At 44.2% G+C, this 22,220-nt stretch overlaps 1 protein-coding gene across 5 annotated transcripts in view; it reads right to left on the reverse strand.

Moving 5' to 3' along the window:
* Nucleotides 1-22,220, reverse strand: part of ATP8A1 (ATPase phospholipid transporting 8A1) — a 179,858-nt gene that overhangs the window by 9,009 nt on the left and 148,629 nt on the right. For all 5 annotated transcript variants that reach the window (XM_045531741.1, XM_045531738.1, XM_045531736.1 and 2 more), the window contains 5 exons: nucleotides 19,527-19,588; nucleotides 18,029-18,085; nucleotides 17,023-17,130; nucleotides 3,850-3,938; nucleotides 3,029-3,121 (listed from right to left, as the gene is read on the reverse strand). In XM_045531741.1, the coding sequence (XP_045387697.1) occupies nucleotides 3,029-3,121; nucleotides 3,850-3,938; nucleotides 17,023-17,130; nucleotides 18,029-18,085; nucleotides 19,527-19,588 (409 nt within the window). The remainder of the gene's footprint in view (nucleotides 1-3,028; nucleotides 3,122-3,849; nucleotides 3,939-17,022; nucleotides 17,131-18,028; nucleotides 18,086-19,526; nucleotides 19,589-22,220) is intronic.

Consider the following 22,220-nt stretch of genomic DNA (forward strand, 5'->3'; position numbering starts at 1 on the left):
TTGCTCCAGAATATAAATGCCACTCGAGAAGGGTGCTGAATGAGCAGCAAGGGATGATGAGTTGTGTTTCTCTCGTCTTATCCTACCTTCGGGAACTATCACTTCAAAATTTATGCAATTCTGTGTTCTGTGCCATTGATGTTTATGAGTACTGATGTGGCTATTAAATCACATTGTAAAGTATACTGGTAACATGTCAACATTAGTAGTTATTAATACTAAAACAGTTCACTTTTTGTTGAATAGCATAATACTGAAAAGACAAAAAAAAAAAAAAGAAAAAAAAGAAAGAAAGAAAAAAGACCAAGATACCTTCTCACTAACCATATCTTATTCACAATCCTGGCCAGCACTTTTACTCAATCTTATATGGTCTTTCATTTTCACACCAAGCTATGCAAATTCTGACTTTGTTTAATGCAATTACACAACTACCACTTAAATACTGTTACCTTATTTCCAAACCTACTAGAATACTGCAACTTAGATCTTCGGTGGAGGGAAGTGGAAAGATACCATATTTAAAATGGTATTCCCAAGCCCTGGCCAGCAGTTTGACTCAATCTTGTGTGGTCTTTCGTTTTCATACCAAGCTATGCAAATTCCGATTTGTTTAATGCAATTACACAACCACCACTTAAAGACTGTTACCTTATTTCCAAACCTACTAAAACGCTGCGACTTAGACCCTTGGTGGAGGTTATGTGGAAAGGCACCAAGTTTAAAATGCTATTTCCCTAAGAAACACTGAAAAATGTTAGTGTTGGTATAAACCCATTTACGGTTCTGGAATGTGTTGGACTGTGGTATCTTAAGGAATTTCTAGTGATCTTTGAAGAGTAGTAAATTTTCATCTGTCTATATATTGGTTAACAAGCTATTTTGGTGGACTCATTAAAATGAATCTCCAGGAAGTCAGTAGGTGCTCATTCAATGCATAGCAGGGAGAGCCGTCCTGGCGTCCCGGACCAGGGGGGGACAGACAACATGACAGGCCTGCTCTCTGCCCTGGAGGCAGCAACATTAACGCCTCGTGTGGCCTGAAGACCCTTCCCCCCAGGTGCGATTTTCCTCCTTTCACAGCTCCTGTCTCCCGCCCCTGCCCTGGCCGCCAAGTAGCAGGAAGCCACCCTGGCTGTGCCAGTCACCAGGGGCGGCAGTGGCAGCGGCAACCCGGCGTGCACGCTGCACCCCAGGGCCTGCCTTGCGGGACTCAGCTCGTGGCCACCTGGCTCCCGGGTTCCCAGGCGGGGCTGGGTGGCCCTCTCAGGCCCAGGAGCTGCGCGGTGGCGGGGAGCTCATCTGGCCATGTCCCACGGAGAAGCTGGTGGCCCCTTAGGGCACAAACCGCTGCCTCCCTCTGACTCATTTCACTGATCGGAAGGGGCCACATGTCTCATGGACTCACGGCATCTTCAGGACCCCAAGGTCGTCACATGGGCCTGACATACCAACTGGTGAAGTCACCGATACCGGGCAAACTAAGCGTCCATGAAGGGGCTTAATGTAAGTCTTACTAACATACTCACAACAATCTGAGACATTCACCCCTAAGGACAGTAACAGTATTCGCAGTGGCCTCTCCCTAATAATTGTGAACAAATGGTTTTATTCACAACTTCATCAGCTAGGACTCTTACTACACCTTTTTTTACCACTAGAGAGAAAGATGAACTGAAGAACCTGGTTCCAGGAGGCGGAGTTCACCGTGGTCCTTGCTACAGGAAAGCTGCCAGGCGAATTTCCAGGTGGAGGGGAGGGTGGCGGGGAGGGACAGGTGTTCTCACCACCCCCCCCATGCACCTACGCAGGGGCCCCGAGACAGAGGGCAGCTGCTTTGCCAAGTTGCAGCTACACCACCTTCTTGAAAAAGTGGCAAAAGGAGGCAGAACCGTGCACGGCCGGGTGCAGGGGCTCTGGAGTAACTGGCCTGGGCTCCGGGCCCGGCTCTGCCACTTATAACCTTGGGAACTCTGTCTCTCTCAGCCCCAGCTTCCCCATCTGGAAAAGATGGAGATGGTGGATCTGTGTGGGCTGGTACAGGATTCAAGGAGACAGCACGTAAAATGCAAATGAAGCGCCTGGCATGCAGTGGGTGCTCCGCAAATGTGGGTGCGATTGTTTGCAGAAGAGGTACACACAAGCGTGTGACAGGCCTCGGCTGATGAGGGGGTAAGAGCTGAGGCCCCAGCCCGGCACCTAACTCCATCCTGTCAGACAGGGTGCAAACCGTGAATCAGATTAAGGCGACACATACCAGGGCTTTAGATGTTTCCTGTGGTTTAGATAAAACTTTCGCTCACCTTAGAACGATGAAAGAGAAAAAAACAAAACAAATTCCTGGTACTATCCTCATAATTGTGTTTCATTATAGGCTGGTTTCAACTGATTTTAATTTCTTTTTTACAATGCCTTCTGAATTTAGTGAACTCAATTAGCTTTTTAACTTTGCTTTTCTTGGGAGGGGTGGTGGTAGCGAGGAAGAGAACTTAGAAACATAACTCACTTCATATAGGATAGACATCTAGGTCAGTTCCTAGTAACTACTGGACCACAAATGTGATTTCAGGGCAGTTTGTCCTATGTCAAACAATGATTACGAGTATATACTATTGTATTATGGAGACTGTTTCAAGCTAACAGTCTTCTTTCCCTTTCAGTTTAGTAACACACTAACATTTGCAACTACCATTTATTTCATGCTCATTAAGGACCAGGTACTATGCTACGTGCTTGATAATATTTTATTCAATTCTCTCAACTAACCATGATGTCTGTATTATCATTCCCATTTTATGGATGAGGAAACTGAGGCTCAGTAGCAGTGAGCACCTTGGCTAAGGCCACACACAGCTTAGAAAGTGACAGATTTGATTTTAATTCACATCTCTCTGCTTCCCACATCTGTCAGCACACTGCCTGCTCCATGCTAACTGATAAATGCACGTTTTACCACCTGTTTCCAACCACTAGTAAAAGATAAACTTAAAGTTCACTTGGAAAAGAATATGTTCAGTGTGTAGTGTACCTTTTTCCAAGCACAACTGCTCCTGGGTCTTGAGATTTTGCCTCCAGCTCCTGAACTTCATCTACTAACGTTTTGAAAGCAGTCCTCTTGATGCTGGAAAGAAAAAAAAAAGATTTGCATAGAAACACTCACGTGAAGACTTTATAAGACGAGATATGTCTGGTTTCTTATCATGCCGTTGGTAAGTACAAAGTCACCAGAGTACAAGCAGTTTTAACAGAATTTAAAAATTTACAGTAATTTTGATCATTAAGACAAGAATAATAGTCTTAAAATAAATGGCTTAGGTTTATAATATTAAAACGCTCAGTTATTAAATAAACATCATTATAATTAACTTAAATAAAACCTTTTCTTGTGGGAAGAGATAACATTGTAAAACTTACAATCCTTGAGATAAATTTCGTTTCTTCCATTCTATATTTTATATGTGTTTAGAATCAAGAGAGCAGAAAATCGCTTTTCATAACTATTTAGAAAAGTGTGTTTGGAGGTAGTACAATTTTTTCTTCTACCGTGTATGGGTTTTGGGGCTAATTTTTAAAAAACATACTCTCTGATGTAATTTTCTCCAAAGTAATGCACTCTTCTCTGATGCGAATTGAAACTACCTGCCTTACTTCTCATTTGGTCTTTTACACTAATTTAGTTTTCTACCTCCTGAATCTAGTTCCCACCTTCTTCTTCTTTGTTTAAAATTAATTAATTTTACTAGTTCCCATCCTGCACACTCTCCCTGCTGGGTTGATGTGACAACTAGGGAAGCCTGAGGACTGATCTGCATCTGTATTTCCGCGTGTACGACCAGGCATCGCACTTACACCTTATACACCACGTCGAGCAGCAGGGACGCCACAGGAATGAACACCAGGCCCATCCAGAACACTCCGGAACTGAACAGCATGGCTGCCTGCAAACCAGTGGAAACAACGTTACTTTAAAAACAAAGAAATACATCATTTTTGCTTAGTTTTTACATAACTTTAAGTAAAATCATTGTAACAATACCATTCTATGAGAGAAGAGACAACTCTGATTTTGAACTTATGAAATACCTGCCATTAAGAGCCAAATGTGTTAAAACATGCATTTACCAAATCTCTTCTTCCCTTAAGTAGCTAATAGAGCAAAGTTGTATCATGTACCCAATCTTTTCCTATTTTTATATGAAATTTGTATTATTGTGCTCAGTATATGATGTAATAAACCTCGACCTTCTTTTGTAACTCAGAACACCAAAATCAATCTTTTTGAGCAAACTTAAAAGATACTCTGGATTAAATTCTCTTATAATAATATAACTTGTAAGATAAATCATAGTTAGAAACTAAGTTTACTATTTCTGGCAAATGCAAATTACTTTTGTAAAATTACAGGATATTAAAAAAATCATCCAGATAAATCACGACTATAGTATAATCAAATTAAGATATTTATGAAAACAATAATTTGATTATTTTTGGTTAATATTAATATTAGGTAGGAATAATCTTAATTTTTGTTCAATGATTTATATAACTCATATCAGTGCATACCTGTTATTGCTAAAGTCAAACCAAATACCTAGTACGTAAAACCCAAATAAAACTATATTAAAAATAACTTTAATAATTCCTTTCTATTAAATCCCAAATTGGTACATCAGAGTCCTGTGGGTTGCAAAGAAAATGATTCTGTGATGAAAAAAGTAATACATTCTATTAGTGGTTTGCAATTATAATAAAAAATACCTTTGTAATACAATTAGATTACACAGAGCTTAAAAAGAATAGTGTTGTGCCATAAAACCAAAAGAAATATTTTAGTTTTACTTCTTTTAGTCTATTTGTTAAGAGTAAATCTGCAGCACATATTTAAATCCATAAACACATTGTTATAATTCCATTAAAAGGTAGCCAACTGATGCCTGCACATTTACATTCTACTGAAAAATCATTCAGGGATTTTTAAAAAATCAGATATGGTTCAGGAATTAAAATAGACCTTGAGTTTAATTCTTCCAGGCAATTCCACATTTACACATAAATAGTCCTAATCATCAATCTTTACCAAATATAAAGATTGATTTTAAATTATGTTTCAGATTACCTGTTCATTTTGACTCTCAACTAAGAAACTCATGAACTTCCGTTTAAATTTTTTCTACATTAACTTGGGCTTATTGACACAGACTGTCGGTTCGAGGATGCTAAGGTTTTTCACTACGTAGGATCGAACGGCTTTGAACACTACTAAAATCAAAACACGCGATTCCAAAAAATTTCAGAAAACACATTCTGCCAGGCGGGTTTGAGGGAATAGCACTCATATTCTGGACACCAACAAGATGACAAATATTCTCATAAAAGTCACTTTATTTAATAAGCAAAACATGATCTTTGACATGTTTGCTGACATCCTCAATAGTGAAAACCCACAATAACTATGTAATAGGAAACGTCCATCAAGCCGGTGGGTTTTCTCGGGATTGGAGGAAGCTTTCTAGTAAGGCAACAACTGCAAAAAAACTTTCTTTTTCCTGCTGGGGGGAAAAGGTAAGAGAAGATTCCAAGTCAGGTAACAAAAAATACCCCATTTACTTAGCTTAAGTTTTAATACATTTCGGGGGCAAGAGAAGAAAGATCTCCTCCTGCCTTCGCCACCTTGCATCAAACGTCGCTTGGTGGACAAGGCAGAGACCCGGCTGCTAATTCTGACTATTGTGATGCTAACTACGAGCCTGCAGCCCCCGGCCCCCCATTCAGTCCACCCGCCTTTGGCTGAACAACATGAATTGAGGGGAAAAAAGTTTTTCTGCGTCATATCTGAAAGCCTGTCAGATTTTTTTTCTTCTTTTGCAGAGTTAATCCAAACCTAAGAGATTTAAAGCCGACGCTCGCATGAAAGACAGAGAGTCTCTTTGTGTTTTTTTGGATGAAGAGGGGGGGAAGAAAGTAAAATCCCACAGAGGTATTTCCTTCCTTTCTGCACAAGAAAGCTGCCCTCGCTCAGTTTTGTCTCTCACTTTTCCCATCTCCCCATCGCAGGCAGGTCAGCTGGGAAGGGGAAGGACCCTGCAGACAATGGTGGTGACAGGAGCAGCCTGTCCCTGCGGGCTCCGCTTCCTCCGAGAGCGGTATGCAAATTGCCCCTAACGTGGGAGACCGCTGGGCCCTGCCAAGGGCCCCCGCGGCCCCTCCCCAAGGCCCTGTGAAACCAAATCTGCCACAAAACTGGCTCCCGGGGGACCTGAGAGAGGGGGACCAGCCCGGGGGGCTGCCGCAAAGCTGGTGCTCCAGGGGGCACAGGTCCTGCAGGGGGAACAAGCCACCCCTTGTCTCTGCAGAGTGATGCCGGCTCAACGTCCGGCCACTTGGGCTTCAGACATAAACTGGTGCTGCCCGAAAACGCCACTTGCCACAGAGGAATCGTCCTGGAATTTCCGTGTGAACCTGCAGAGCAAAGGAGGCTCGAGAAAGTCCAGGCTTGTGTGCATCTGGCCGGGCCAAGGGGCCCGAGCCGATGGGGGGCTCACCTGGTGACCCCAGCGGGGCGGTCCACGGGCACCTACGTTCCCACAGCAGAGGGGACCCCGCTTCACCTCTGACGTGCCCAAGTTCACTCTCGCAGGGCAAACCATTCGAACATGCCACCTGCCATAAACCCTCCGCGATGTGGCCCTTCAGTCCACCTCAACCTTTACACTGTAAATACCAGAGTGGCCCAATGTGACTCTTAGTCTTGGATCATGTATAGATGCCTTTTGGAAAAGAAGGCCCTTGGGGGGCTTAAGGCTGCGTCCCTGGACCCCGGCTGGGGCGGGGCTGGTGACACACAGCCCTGGAGGTGGCCCTGGCTTGTCCCTTCCCAGCTCTCGGACTCTGAGGAAGCCACGTCTCCGTCTGGTCCCTCGGCTGTAAAGCAGATCGTAAGAGTCAAACCCGATGATGGCGAAGTGGCTGCTTCTATCAGCTGACGACCCTGATTGTTAACAAACTCTCCCTTCTTCGTTTCAATTGTCAAATTTCTTTAAACACTCCAGTCTGTTGTTCTTTCTAGTGATCTGTCCCACGAGCTTCAAGGAACAAAATTTTTGTCACAATGTCAAATGAAAAGTCGATTTATAAGTTTTATGATTTTCCTCACAGTAATATCACAATGTATGCTTGTCTCCTCTAAGATTTTGAAATGCAATGCTGAAACACAGGCCAAATAACCGATCCCTAATAATGCACTAGCCATCTCAATTTGGTAATTTAGTAAATAGAAGAAAATTATCTTTTTCATACAAATTATTATTGACTATTCACGAATAATGTTAATTTGGGAAAGGAAAATTATTCAGAAGACAGTAGTGCTTCAAAACTTCATTAGTTATAGTTATGTTTTTGGAGGAGAGTGCATTAAGAGAAATTAATACAACTTCTAGAGGGGTTAAGAGTTAATGTTGGCAATGACAACAAAAAAAAATCTAAAAAGTGATTATTAAGCATCTGGATAAAGCTTGGGGCTTTCTAAGCTTAAAAACAGTGAAAAATACTACTAAAGGAAATGCTTTAAAGAACTGATTCACGAAAATGTATAATTTCCACACGTTCAAAAAAAAATAACTGGAAAAGTAAATGATAAACAAGAAGCTGGGAGAATGCTACAAATACATAAAATTCTGTGTTAATATCTGATCATAAAAATAGCCGGTTTAAATTCTTTGTGAGAACAGCTGCAGTCGTGGTAGGCAAAGACCCGGGAAGACGGTCACAAAAGCAGCGGCAAAGTACCAGGAACAGGGAGCAGTGCTGAGTCTCTCTGCGGTCACAGAAACACTAGCACGTTAGACCAGATCTTAAAATGTCACAGTCACAGTTCGGTGCGGTGGGGAGTGGCATGTGTCAGGTGGAACAGGTATTTGTAACAATTCATATTCCCACCAGCAAAGTCCCAGCCTTTGGGGAAGGTATTTGGCAACATGCACCCAGGACAGACATGTGTTCCTGCTAATTCGATGATTCAATTTCTGAACTGTGTGTTACAATTAGGTGCAGCTTTTGCTGACAGGTTAGTATCTCGTGAGACTGTCCTTTGGCCACTGGTCCCGAAAGCATCTTCCCCCACCTGGAAGGGCCCGGGGGCAGCCCCCTCTCGGACACTCACAGTAGAGGAGCATCGTTAGGGCTTCCGGGAGTCACAGTAAAGAATCCTACTGAGTAGTTTTTTAAAGCCAGGTTTCCCAAATATATCTATCGATCGCGGAACACTTTTTCCCATATACTGTTTATTAACATCCCACACAACTAATTTGGGGGAATGAACATATTCCTGTGGGTTCTTTTAAATAACAAAATGTTAGCCAAAGCTAATAGGACACAATGTGGCAGGTCAAGCTAAGGTACGTCCATACGAGAGAATATTATCCAAGTTGACAAGGATGCTGCTCACAGGTTGTGTCAAACACCCCCGAGCCCAGGCTGTTCTCCGCGTGGAAAGCCCCGCTTACACTCATGGCCCAGGTAACCGTAGCACCAGGAAACCTTTCCAAACAATAGCTCGGGGGGCGAGTGCTCTCTCCTGTGTTAGCATCATCATAATTAGCGTCCTACACCCTGAGTATCTGCCGGCCTCCTCCACGGCACTCAAGCTCCTCAGAATGGACTCTCCTTTTCAGCCGTCTGATCCGCTGACACCCTGACACTCCGTAAATCTCAGCCGGATCGAACTGAATAGGGCTCTTATATGGGATAAATTATTAATTTCAGCGTAAAAATAGGGCAGAACATCCAGAAAACCACCAAGGAGAAGGGTGTTTCAGATAAACCCCAATATGTTTGCAATTACTCTCAGCAGCTTTTGATTGCTCAGAGACAAACAGAATGCTTGGCTCGGGTTATCCCAAACAAACAAACAAACAAAAAGAAAATTTGGAAAACATGCAAATCAGATACCAGCTTGCAGCGCTTATGTGCATCTTTCCCCTGGACATTTCTGGGGGGTGGCCAGGGGCTGAGACGGGGGTCAGCCTGTGCATCTCGGAACCAACTGTCAATCTGGCTGCACCATGCAAGAAACCACCTCTGCATCTCTGCCCTCTGGCAAAATGAGTAATGAGAAAATAAATGACTAAAAAAGATGTAGGGGGAAAAGGAGAAACAGCTAGTTGGGACCTGGATCAACCAGAAGTTAAGTTTTCCCAAAAATAGTAAAATTTGACTATATGTATCAGTGCACACTGAGAACGGAACAGGCAAAAGAAAATAGTCTACAAAAGTGCTGAGAGCACTAGAAAACGTGTGGTTCTGAAACATCATTTTCTAGGAATATGGTTCCCAGAATAGGAAAAATAATTAAGAACAGAATTTGTTTTGTTTTATTTTCATATTCTGTATTGTGCTATTTAAGACACTTAAAAGTAACAGAAAAATGAGGGTAGTATTAGTAACAAAATATTTTTTATTAGGAGAAACAATTTAAAAATGTTACGTTACTGCATACATTGTGTAAGACAGGGTACATAATCTCAGTGATCAATATTTTCACTTGTGTCATTCTTACAGGTTTCTGTAATTTTGTGATGAGACAGTGTCTCCTTCTATTGCCCCGGCTGGAGTGCAGTGTTGTCACCACAGCTCACTGCAGCCTTAAACGCCTGGGCTCAAGTGATCCTCCTGCCTCAGCCTCCCGAGTAGCTGGCAGTATACGCACGGGCCACCAGGCCCAGCAAGTTTTCCTATTTTTTGTAGAGACGGGGTCTTACTATGGTGCTCAGGCTGGTCTCGAACTCCTGACCTCAAGAGATCCTCCCACCTCAGCCTCCCAAAGTGCCAGGATTACAGGCGTGAGAAAGCATGTCCTGCCTAATCTTTTAAAAAACCATCTCATGAAGTATCAACAGTTTGATTACTAGTAATTCAGTCTATAAAATACAATGACCTATATTTCAAAGCTATAGAAATGATTTTTAGAAAACTCAAAACTTCAAAAAGTACTTAGCTACAGAAAAGCTACAAAAGCCGATACATGGGTTATGTAGAGAAATGCTTGACTTCCATGGCTGAGACTTTTAGTTGCTCCCCAACCTATTCCTTTCCCTCCATCTTCCTTAGATAGAATCACCTTGATCCTTGGCCAGACACCTTTTCCTCCCGCTTAAAGACTACATTCTTCTGGCTTCCTGGTTGCAGCTAGTTGTGGCCATGTGATTAGCTTTTGGCCAATGAGATCTAAGTAAAAATGCAGTGGCAATACCTAGGAAGGAGCCCAGAACAGAAAGGGCTGATCTTTCTTCCTTCTCTTGTAGACTGGAATGTTGGTAAAATGGCTAGAGCTTAGGCAGCCATTTTAGGCTATGAGGACACACGCCAGGGTTGGCCCTGACGACTGTGCCGCTGCCAGCCCAGTCCAGGACTGCCTGCCTCCCACTTGCCTTCTTTTACACAGGAGAGAAATAAGTCTCAATCTTGTTTAATCCACAGTTAAAAAAAACACTAAAAAAAATGCCATAAAATATCTTGCTTTGGATGAAACACGCTAGGAAACTTAATTGTTAACTTAGAGTCAGGCAGCTTCAGACCACTCACTGATGGTCCCCTTACATCAACACATGACGGAATGCAAGTATTATGTCCAGTTAGGAGCTCTATTGGAACCGATGGCACAAGGTCATTTATAATTTCTTTTATGAGTATTTCTGACAGAGTGGCTGGCCTGTCATTCAAGCACAAGCTGCAGTGGCTCGTGAGCTGGCACGCTGGGCTGGAGGGTGGCCTGTCCCCTGCCACCTCGCTGAGCCGGCTCCCAGTGCTCTCTCCACCATCTCTGCTCCAGCCACGCCGGCCTTCCCCTGACTGCAGAGACTCATTCCTGCCCCAGGGCGCAGGCGCCTGCTGAAAGCTCTTCTTCACAGGCAGGGCCCCTGAGTCATTTGAGCTTCATCCCAACTTCAAAAGGACCTTCCCAGATCTGTCCGCTGTCCTGTCACCTTGCGTTCTTCCTGTCACTTAGTGCTTTGTGAAACTGTCTCTACTCATTCACCATTTAGCCATCTGTCAGCTGGTTTAGTGACTTTCTCCCTCCCATTCCCTCGTCCCCTCAACCTGCACTGCAGCGGGCACATCCTGCCCAGCTAACCTGGTCACCGGGAACAGTGCCCGGCACCGACGAAGCCCTCAACACTCATTCATTTATGGAATGAACCAAGCCAAGAATGAACGGACGCCGGAGCCGATGGTTCAGGCTCTGCCACACCAAGAGCAGGACCCGTTCAGCCTTCGTGCCCGGCTCACCGCGACAACATCCGGGTACAACTCGACACCCATCAACAGCAATGGGGTCCCTCAGGGCAGGGAGCAGTTCTCCATCCATCTCTACGTCCTCCAGAGCCAACTGCAGAGCCTGGCGCCCACGAGACACCCAGTACGCATGTGCTGTATACGGCAGGACAAAGCGCTGCGTCTCAGAAAGCAACGCCCGTCCTCATAACGACTCTAGAGACAGCTCTAGCCGTGCAGTGTCTGCAAACGTTCTGACCCACGATTGCATGTCACATCCCTGCCTCCCCTTCCTTCTCTGCATTTCTGCATATGCTTCTTACAGTTGGGCTTGGGAGTGGCCACTGGCCAGCTGCTTGCAGAGGTGTGAAGGTCTGCCCGTCACATGCACTGTCCGGGGCACGAGGACTGTGGCCAGTGGCGAGTTTTACTGGCCGGGCTCGCGGTCGCTGGCTCCGTGAAGAACATCTGACAGTTCTGGGCAGTTGTTCCCCTCCAGGCCACCGGGCCAAGCGCAGCAACCTCCACCCGCCAGGGCTGCTCTGCGGACCGTACATTATCCCAGGCTACTCGGGCAATCAAAGGCTGATAGATGAATAAGGGCTATTTTAACCAGGAAATTCCTCCTATGAAAAGTAATTTATTATGTCGGATAAAACGGGCAACAGCGCAATTTGCGCAAATCATATCGCTAATGTCGTTTATTAATACCTCTCCTGCCGGGTTGACACCAAAGGGTTCAACAAAGGTTTTTCTTGTTTTTCAGAACGCCTTTACAAACCTCCGCCGAGAGATCTGAGGTTCTGTAAAACACATGCTCGTTCCTTACCTTCAATTTCCTTCGGTAGTTTTATAGATCCCCCCGGCCGGGAGGGCAGGAATGGATGGGGCCGGGGGGCCGGGGGGCCGGGGCGGGCTAGTCCGCGACGCTGCGAGAAATTTAAGTTCTGCCGATACTAAGCTTCTGGTATTAATCCTGATGTGAAATGATCCTTGCTGTAGTTTTTTTATTTTTTAATCTGCTTGACTAATCATATTGGCTCTAAAACATTTTCTTCTAGAAATTAAAAAAACAGCCAGCCACGTCCTTTAGGCAAGTCGGAAAAGCGGGCCAGCATGTGTTTATATAACACGGGCCTTTCCCCCGGGGCCCTCCCTGCCCCATAAATTGTTGTGCTGGTGTGAAAAAAACACAAGTCGGGTTTGAAAAAAAGCCCTCCTCCTAAATCACAACCGTACTTGTGAGAGGCGAGGAAGACAGTGACATATTCAAAGTCACAGCCAGGTTCGTCCCACGATGTTCTCTTTTTTCTTTTCTTTTCCTAAGTCATTTCTGATCCGTGTGACCCATTCCGCCATGTCAGAATAATGTCCTTCGGAACAGTTACGTATTTCAGTCGTTGGCAGTACTGGGATACTTGCTAATCCTTGTCATTTGAGTAGTCACTATTACAGGCAGCACCGTGGAATTGCTGTAATGCAAACAAAGTGCAGAGCTGTAGGAAGGAATGTTCCCCAAACGGGAACTCCCTGCCCACCAACCGAGAACAGCCAGCTCTGGGCTGGGCGGGAGGAGCTGACGTCTGCAACCCAACTCTGAGATCTCTGGGAAACAGCTTTCCGGTCACTTCGTGCACGTAGGATGGGCTGCAGCAGGGGGTGGGCTGGGAAGCTACTCGGTGGCATGAAAAGACCCCCCTGGTCAGTGACAAGGGCAGTCAAGGACAGCTGACGATGGAAATATCACCTGCAGATGACGACCGGTTAGTTCACCAACCAGACAGAAGTAAGTGCTTTGATCGCCGGCACCAAAGCTAAAAGGGCTTTAAACCTGTAAAACTGATAAGGCCAGGAGAAAAGCCACAGTGGAGGGGAAAGGAACAACGAAAGAAGAAATGGAAAAGGAACAGACAGCAGGGTGTGCGTGGGTTCCAGGGACAGACTCGGGCTGGGCTCAACTGCAGCTCAGACACTTAGGAGCTGTGTGGCCTTGAGAAGGCGAAGTAACCACTCTGTGCCTGAAATCTCCGACACGACCCATCCGACGGCGTTGCCTGAACGTGAAATGAGCGAACACACGGCAAGCGCTTCTAACAGCAACTGGCCCTCTGTCAGGACCTGTCACCGCTGAGTGGCAGCCACACACCCTCTGATGACGCAGGATCCCTGCGGTTTCTAGTTCATCGTTTTGCTTAATGAGATGGATGTTATTTACACCAATATTGCTGTGAACAAGAGGCAAAAAGCTGGGATATGAAGTGAGGTGGAATTTCTATAAATGGGGTTGAGGGAGTTAGGTAGGTGTCGAAAAGTGGGAATTAAAAAACCTGGGCATGTTTAAGAAAGAGACAGGCGCACTTTTATATCTGGGTAATTTATGGGAATTCTCCAGGGCCCTGGGCAAGCTGGGAAGTAGCAGATCAACTGGGTGTAAGGACGATGGCTACGAGACAGAAGAGTTTCCACTTGCGAGTAAAAAACAGCACAGCGATGGACCCCTAAGAGATGGGATTGAATTCTTTAAAATTTTAGAGGAAACCAACGGGATTTGGAAACAAAGACCTGGGTTGAATTCTCCGGGTCGCTGGCGATTTCTTTGCTCACCACAAAGGTTTGCAACACGGATTTAACTGAAACAAGGAGTGCCTGGCATCAAACACAGTGCCTGGGGAACACAGTAGGTGCAAAATAGAGGTTGGCCCCGTCCCCTGACGTTGGCAGAAACGGCTCTGTCTTTAGGCAGGGGCTAAAAGGATGAACTAAGAACATAAACTGGAAATGACTGTAAAATCCCGCTCTCTGTGTGACTCTACATCAGGCTGAATATAGAAGCACGAGACCCGTACCCGCAAGGTGCCTAATTTGCCTAATTTGCACCCTGAGACGCTGTTAACTAGAGTAAAATGGTCCGTGCCCTTTCAACATTTAAAATGTTCCTCCAAAGGGAACACAGTGAAGAGGACACAAGAGAATCTCGATCTTAGGAGCTGGAAGGCGACTGCGGAGGTGCCTCAGAACCTTCCGGAACCGGCACGGAGCGGGACGGGGCTGCCCTCCGCAGTCTGTCTGCTCCACTCCACCTGCACCACCCCGGAGGCCCTTGCTAAGCTTTTAGGAAAACAAAACATACATACACAATTAGTTACATCATTTTGGAAGGAACGGCTGCCAATCGACACAGGAAAGGAGCAGGATCCTACAGGTGGGGTCTTTGGCTTAGACACTAATGACCCTGCTAGTGGCTGTGGCAGAAAGGTACCTGCACGCCACGTGGAATCCTGCAGAACAGCCCCAAGGAACGGGGGCTGCTCTGGGTTGTGTTTCATGGTGTGGACTGCATCAAAGGTGTAAGTCAGCTGGTACCTGCTGGTGTTGCTTACAATTATATATTACTATATATACAGAGTATATATCTACTATGTGCATAGTATATATATAGTATATATAGATGTAATACTATATTATATATAATAATATATGTAATACATAATATATTGCAATACTGTATTGCTATGAAAGTTAACAGATGAATAAATGGCCAATTTTGCACACATACATGTAGATACTGGCACATAGATGTATTTTTCGCATATATACACATGCGCGTCTATACATATGTATTTGGCTATACTCTTAAACGAGATATAGAATTTTAAGATATAGAAGTTTAAGTCTGTAAAAGTGTGGACCTAAGAACAGTCACTTCCTTCTGAAATTAGCTGGGTTGTAGTGGAACTAGCGACTGTATACCTATAATAAAGATGTTAAAAACCGAATGTAGCTACAATGTTGCTTTAGGACCTGTGCCTCCAGTGCCCAAGAAACAGTTTCAATGAAGACGATCTTCCCTTGAGCGCGTGCCTGGCATTCTTGCTGTGGCCTTATCATGAAGTTGCTGTGAGGCTCACGGACACAAACACACCCACCAAAACGCTTTGCAAGCACTACATTTAAAGTATTATTCTTTTTTTTTTTTTTTTGAATAATGAAACAGACTTACATTTGGACAAGCTAGTGAAGTCTACAGCTGAATTAATCCACTCTTCATATTTTCGATGGAGAACCAGCTATTTAAACACTGTATTCAAAGTAGCCGTAGCAATAAAACAACAACAAAAAGAACCCGTGTCAGCCCTTGCCACCGTCTGTGACGTGGACAGGAACGTGCCGGAGAACCGACATTCGTCTCACTTTGAATCCAACACAGCATGACCACAGGTCTCAGGAGAAGATGTTAAGTTTTGTGTTTGGGTAATACTGGGAATTCTACAGGCAACCGTAGAATCATATTTGGCTGGCAAAAAGCCAATCAAACTTCACACTTGTCCTGGAAGTAGGTGGTCAACAACTCAGTTCTTGTCATCAAATCTATCGGCCGCAGTTGCTTCAACTATCTGGGTCTGAGAAATCTTGTATTATTCATTTTGATAATAAAATAAACATTAAGAAATAACATAAAACGAGGCAAAGACGTATGCCTAATGAAAAACATATTAGATTAGCGCTGACCTCAGGAAAAAGCAGGTCCAATCAGAGCACATCAAATCAAAACGAAGAATGGAACTGGATTTTCCAAATGGCATCATACATTCATCGATTTTATTTCTTTCAGAGAAAAAAGGACTCAGAGACCAAGGTACAGAGGAGATGCTGAAATTCACAGCTTTCTCTTTTCTTAAAATATATACTGTAAATTCTCTAGCGTTCCCAGTACATGTTTCAAAAGAAGGCTTCATGTTTATTAGAAGGAAGTACACACTCCTTGATACGTCTGGTTTTGCTGTAATAGTAGAGGATGCCTCTCTCTAATAAATTTAACCGCAAAATTTTTTAAAATGTGTCTGCATTGTGCTAATTTATAAAAAGCAGGATGCTGTCAGATAAAATTTCATGAAAACGATCTGTAAACCAGACTGTCAAAAGCAAAAGGTACTCAGGCAGTATTTGGGGACAACAAACACACGGAAACCGCTGGAAAGCGGCCCTCTGACTGCGGTAGAACAAGGCACCGCACCGGGGCTCACGTTACCTTGATTTGCAAGTTACCGTGAGGTCACAGGAAATCCTGAAATGTTTTCCACATTTTCTTTTATACATTTTATGTCAAATTTCCTGCAGTTGAAATCATAAACCCTCCTACTGCTGGAATCTCTTCTGAAGGAAGGGAGATCCTCTGACACCCACCCGTGCACACCTAATAACTCAACTCCTACCAGTGCAACAAGAAACCGAGAGACAGCATTGAAAACGGGCTGTGATAAGGTTGAAATGTCAGGTGCCCTAATTCTTTCAAAATGAAAACCGGACTGCTATGGTTAAGACAACGCAGTGCACTTAATCCAGTGGCAGCAAACTTTTCTTTAGAATAAGAGATAACAGAACAAACAACAGCCTGTCCTGAAGACAGACTCACCATTGCCCCAAATCTCTTATCCAAAATGTATTTGTGAATTTACGGTCAAATTTAAAAACAGCCTCTTCTCTGTAGACATTCTTAACGAGATTCAAGCTCCTGATAACCGTATTTTATTGTTCCAGCTACGTTTAGGAAAGGACATGTCAGATTCCAGTGAAATGTTCAAGTTTAAAATATTCTCTCAAGACTTATCACACTCACAACCGTGGAATTTCAATGGTCAAATACTATTTTTATATAAATCAGCAAGATGGAAAATCGTGCCAAACGATTAAAGTTCATTAACGAGTACCGATTTTCGGGGTTTTGTTGGACTGTGAGTTGTTAGCGCACATTACCTCTCCCGACATGTCAGGGGCCATCGGAACCGCCGGCCACAGGGACGAGTAGATTCCAAAAAACACCACCCAGAGCGCGATGCTGCCCCATATGGCTACGTGGCTGAACTGCGGGGCGGGAAAGACCAGTCAGGGAAACTGAGCACACAAACACGGACGAGACTTTCTCTTACTAGCTTTTTATCACAGCCATAAAAATATTATCTATGGGCATTTCTACATAACTGTGTGTGTGTTTTTAAATTGGATCTTTCACTAAGTGCTAATCTCTTCTACGAAAGTTACGATGTTTGCAGTATTGGAATTTAGAACGCATTGTTCTTTCTCTACACCTTTGGGGGTTTTCTCCTTTTCCTCTTATCTTTTTTACCCTCTGCCGCCTTTAAGCCTCTCTTACTTTTGCTCTGCGTGCTCTTGCTGAAAGAAGTTAGTCACCTGTGAGAATATTATCTGTACGCCAATGACTGTCAGATCCAAATGTCTTGTGCCAATCTTTCTTTTGGAGATAAAACTTGAATTTCTTTTTGTTTAATGGGTCTCTACCTGGATATAGACCTACTGCAAACAAAAAAGGTATCTAAAATGGAACTTGTTTTATCCAGGTTGTGCATTTATAGAAGTCTGGGAACAAATCTTTCATTAATAGTATCAGTCTTCAGAATAATTTTCGCATGGGTGTTCTGCAGAATGCCAGTCTGTGACGCCTCTAAGAAAAGATTTGTAGTCAAGTAAGTTTGCGAGTTTCCCCGCTTCCTGGGACACTCACATTATTCAATAATATACTAAGGGCTCTGAGACGTCTTATGGTAACAAGTTTAACTTTGACTCAGTGTTTCCGGACTAAAACTCCTAGTTCACCCCCATCACCCCGATACCCCATAATTAACAACAGCCTGCAAACTAGGATAAAGGGACAAACTAAGTTAGAATGAAAAATAACCAAAAAACCGGAGCGAACGCGTAAGGACACGAGACACTGGCCGGCTGTCATGAGCGATGCTCTTACCCACGTCCAGTACGACGTCTCCAGTCCGGCTTTCAGACACACGGTGATCACCACGAACTGAAACAGAGGGGAAAACGCCACTTGATTCCATAAACACGACAGTTCATCGAACGACTGAAAGTGGGATTTATGAAGAATGGATAACTCTGAGTTAAACCCTGGGACTACGAGATCGTTTTCTGCTTGCTTTGAACGCCCAGCAAGCCAGGACGCAGGTGACTGAGCTGAGCAGCTACGCGCTCGTGACGTTCGGGTAGAGCCGACAGCTGGGCTGTCTCAGCAGGGTGTCTAATGGCAATTTAGGGTTAATATCGGTAGAAATAAAACTCTTATTAAAGTACAAATATTAATTAATAGAAGCTATATAAAACGCTCTAAAATAAAGAGATTTAGTTTGACATAAAGTTAAAGACAAACACCCTTCTGAGACCCGGGTGCTTCCAAGTGTCCCTAGGAGACATCCACGATGTATACTCTGATTTATTTTTATCCACTCTGTTAAGTATCTACTGATTTCTGTTTTTCCACTCGTGCTGTATGAGAACAGGCCACCAGTCTCCTCAAAGATATTTTTTGCTTTTCTTTAGCTACTTCCAGGGGGTTGATGTTGACAGAAAGGAGCCCCCAGATTTGTCAAAACCTTAATCTCTCTGATACTTAGTGGTCTTAACTTCCTATCATTCCATTATTTAAACACCTGCTACGTAAAGACCATATTGCAATTTTTCCATCCACGGGGAGTGCCCCACGGAGAGCCTGGCATCTCGAGCAGCCGCCCTCTCCCTGCGGGGGGCTGAGGGGTGGCCATGAGCAGAGAGGGCAGAGCCTGGGTCGGAGAGTTCGGCGTCGAAGCCTGGAGTAAACTTTTGTCAGATACCGATTGTGCGCCCTCACGCACGAGCTCTCGAGTCGTCTCTTAAGGGAAAAGGGTTTAAAAACGTGTCTCAGCTCTTTAATGGCAGTGAGCAGAGCAGGGACCCTCTGTGCGTGGTCCACAGAGCTTGGGGTGGTGACCCACGGTGGTCCCGAGCCGCGCGTGGGTTAAATGTGCCCAAAGCCTGGAGATTCCCTCTCATTTGAGTCATCACAAGCTCCAGAATAATTACTGGTTACACACCCAAGAATACTTCGATGATATTTGCCGTAAATTAAGGAACGCAACAAAATATTAACGATGGTGGTCATGTAAAACTGAGGAGAAAGTGAAAAGGAAGAAAAAAGAAAAACCAGGGTAATCAGAGTAAAAAGAAAATAGAGAAAACATTGAACATTGAAAACAACAGCAATTGAAGCCTTTTAAAGTTGGTGAACCTACATGACATTTTAAAAACCTAATATAAACGTCCCTTAAGAGTCAAAACATAATTATTTCATCTTTAAAGGGAACTGTAAACAACTCTTGCATCCAGAAATGCATACATTTAAATTTTAAAATAAAATAAGCACAGATGAAAGGCTCTGATTTTATAGGCAAAGGAGGCGGAAGTCCGGCACTCACGGTGTAAACAAAGTTCCCTAGCAGCAGATAATCCGAGGTTTTCCCGTTTCCAAACACAGTACCTGCAGGAAAAGGAGAGAGGCCTGTGAGAAAGGAAAATGAACCCACAGGTCCACTTTGCACGGCTCTTTCACCCACGGGAGACTCTCTAACCTCGTGAGAGAAACTGGCTCAGCCCACAACTCAAACTATCCACTATTGCTCGACACAATCGCGCACTTTGGTGTGCAGCAGAAGTGCTTTATATACACGTCCCAGTTTGCCACACAGAACAGTACGATGTGTACCAAGTTTCAAGACTCAATAAACACGCTGGTTTTATGGTGTCTTCAAGCACACGAAGCGAAGCCCGTGCACGGCCGTGAAGAACTGCTGGTCCTCTGTCCGTGTTAAGGCACCGGCAGCTGGACCACCCGGCTTTTGCACCAGCAGTGAAAAAGACAAATAATGTTTTAATACTATTAAAAAAATTTTAAGCTATGAAATTTTGACCTCATGGACCCCCAAACAGGTCCTGGGTATTCCCAGGAGTCTACAGACTACTCTTTGAGGATTGCTAAGGCAAGGGAATAAATGAGTATTTGTTATGGCTACATATTATATTGCATGTTTATTGTTCTTCTGTATCCCCATCTTTTCAAAAACTATAAAACAAAACAAGCCCCCCAACCCCTCCTTATTTAAAAATGAAAAATCACGCAAAACAACTGCAAACCCCGCAACGTCAGCCCTGTAAAACACAGTTTATGACGCACGTCCTTCATCATTTAACAGAAGAAAGCGAGTGCTGGCTGGACCAGGTCTCCACGGGCAGAAAAGCCGCCTTAGCTGGAGGTGGGCGGTCAGGCATCTTCCCAGAAAAAGGCAACGAGAGATCTAGAGTCTGCTCTCCAGAAGAGGAAATTACCCAGGAATTCCTTTCAGACTCTGTCATTGCTGTTTTGGATCTATTTGGTTTGAGTTATTGTTGGTATTCGATTTTTTTTCTTATTTAGAATGTTGACACAGCAGTTTAATAGATGCACGTGCCTTGTCTTTCATACCTATATTGATTTTGCATTTTGAAAATGAACTTTACCTGGAAAATTTGTCTAAGGTCAGGGCATCCTGAGTGGTACTCTGGGGTTCAATCTGCCATTGATCCAAAAAGTGGGAATGATCCAGTTGTCCACCAATGGATGAATGGATAAAAAAATGTGGTACATCTGTACCATGAAACATTATTCAGCCTTAAAAAGAAATGAAGTACTGATTCATGCTGCAATACGGATGAACATATTATATAATTCCACTTATATGAAATGTCCAGAATAGGTAAATCCACAGAGACAGAAAAATTAATGGTTGCCAGGGGCTGGGTGGAGGATGGGGAGAAACAGAGAGTGATTGCTAACGGGGACGGGGTTTCTTTATGGGATAACAATGTTCCGGCATTAGATAGTGGTGATATTTGCACAATTCTGTGAATATACTAGAAACCATTGAACTGTACACTTTAAAAGGGTAAATTAATCACCCCCACTCCCTCCCCCAACTCCTTGCTACCCTTCCCAGCCTCTGGTAACCATCATTCTACTTTCCAGGAGATCAATTGTTTTTAATATTTAGCTCCCACATATGAATGAGAACATGTGATTTGTCTTTCTGTGCTTGGCTTATTTCACTTAACATGATGTTCTCCAGCTCCAGCCATGTTGTTGCAAATGGCAGGATTTCAGTCTTTTTTGTGGCTATATAATATTCCACTGTGTATATATATGCACCACAATTTCTTTATCCATTCATCCAATGATGGACACTTAGGTTGATTTCAAATCTGAGCTGCTGTGAATAGTGCTGCAGTCAACATGGGAGTACAGGTATCTTTTCAAGACACCGAATTCCCCTCTTTTGGATATATACCCAGCAGTGGGATGGCTGGGTCATACGGTAGTTCTATTTCTAGCTTTTTGAGGAGCCTCCGTACTGTTCCCCATAGTGGTTGCACTAACTTATTATACATGGGTCATCACTCTTTTGGATGGGGTGATCTGGGAGGGCCTCTCTGATCATAGATCGGAGGTGAGGTGGGGTGGGGTGGGTGGGGTTGGGGGGCAGAGCCAGCTCAAACATCTGGTGGAGAATGGGGAATAGGGTGGAGGTGGAGGATTTCATTCTAAATGTGATAAGTCTCAGGGGGTTTCTGCGGAGGGAGGCACCTGGTCCGATCTGTGTTCCACCAGGATCACTCGGTTACCTGTGGAGAGGAAGGGGCAGGTGGGCAGGGGCAGCCAGGAGCTCTTAGTAGGAACGGCCTGTCCTTATAAGGGATGGACAACTCCTGGGGCAGGGCACGTGTCGTATTTTCCATTACTGCAGTTTTGAAACACTGAATGGCTGGGGTCCTCCCCGGGACCTCAGGCGAGGTCCGCTCCGGGACACAGCAGCGCCAGCCGAAGAACCACAAGGACCTCTGTTCTAAAGCGGCTATTTCATCATTTTTATGTGTGTAGGAAACACGCCATGATCCTATCTCTCCAAACTGACAGAATATAATCATTCCCTCACAATGAGCAGAGAAAGAGCCGACACTTAAAAGATGAACATAAAAACATCTTAAAAACCTCATCCAAAACATTGGCTCAAGTGTGCTTGAAAATACTAGCGTGTCTGATCAGGTTCAGTATAAAGAGCTCGATACAAGCCTCACAGGTA

This window comes from Lemur catta, chromosome 19 (genome assembly GCF_020740605.2).
Source record: "Lemur catta isolate mLemCat1 chromosome 19, mLemCat1.pri, whole genome shotgun sequence".
Lineage (NCBI taxonomy): Eukaryota > Metazoa > Chordata > Mammalia > Primates > Lemuridae > Lemur > Lemur catta.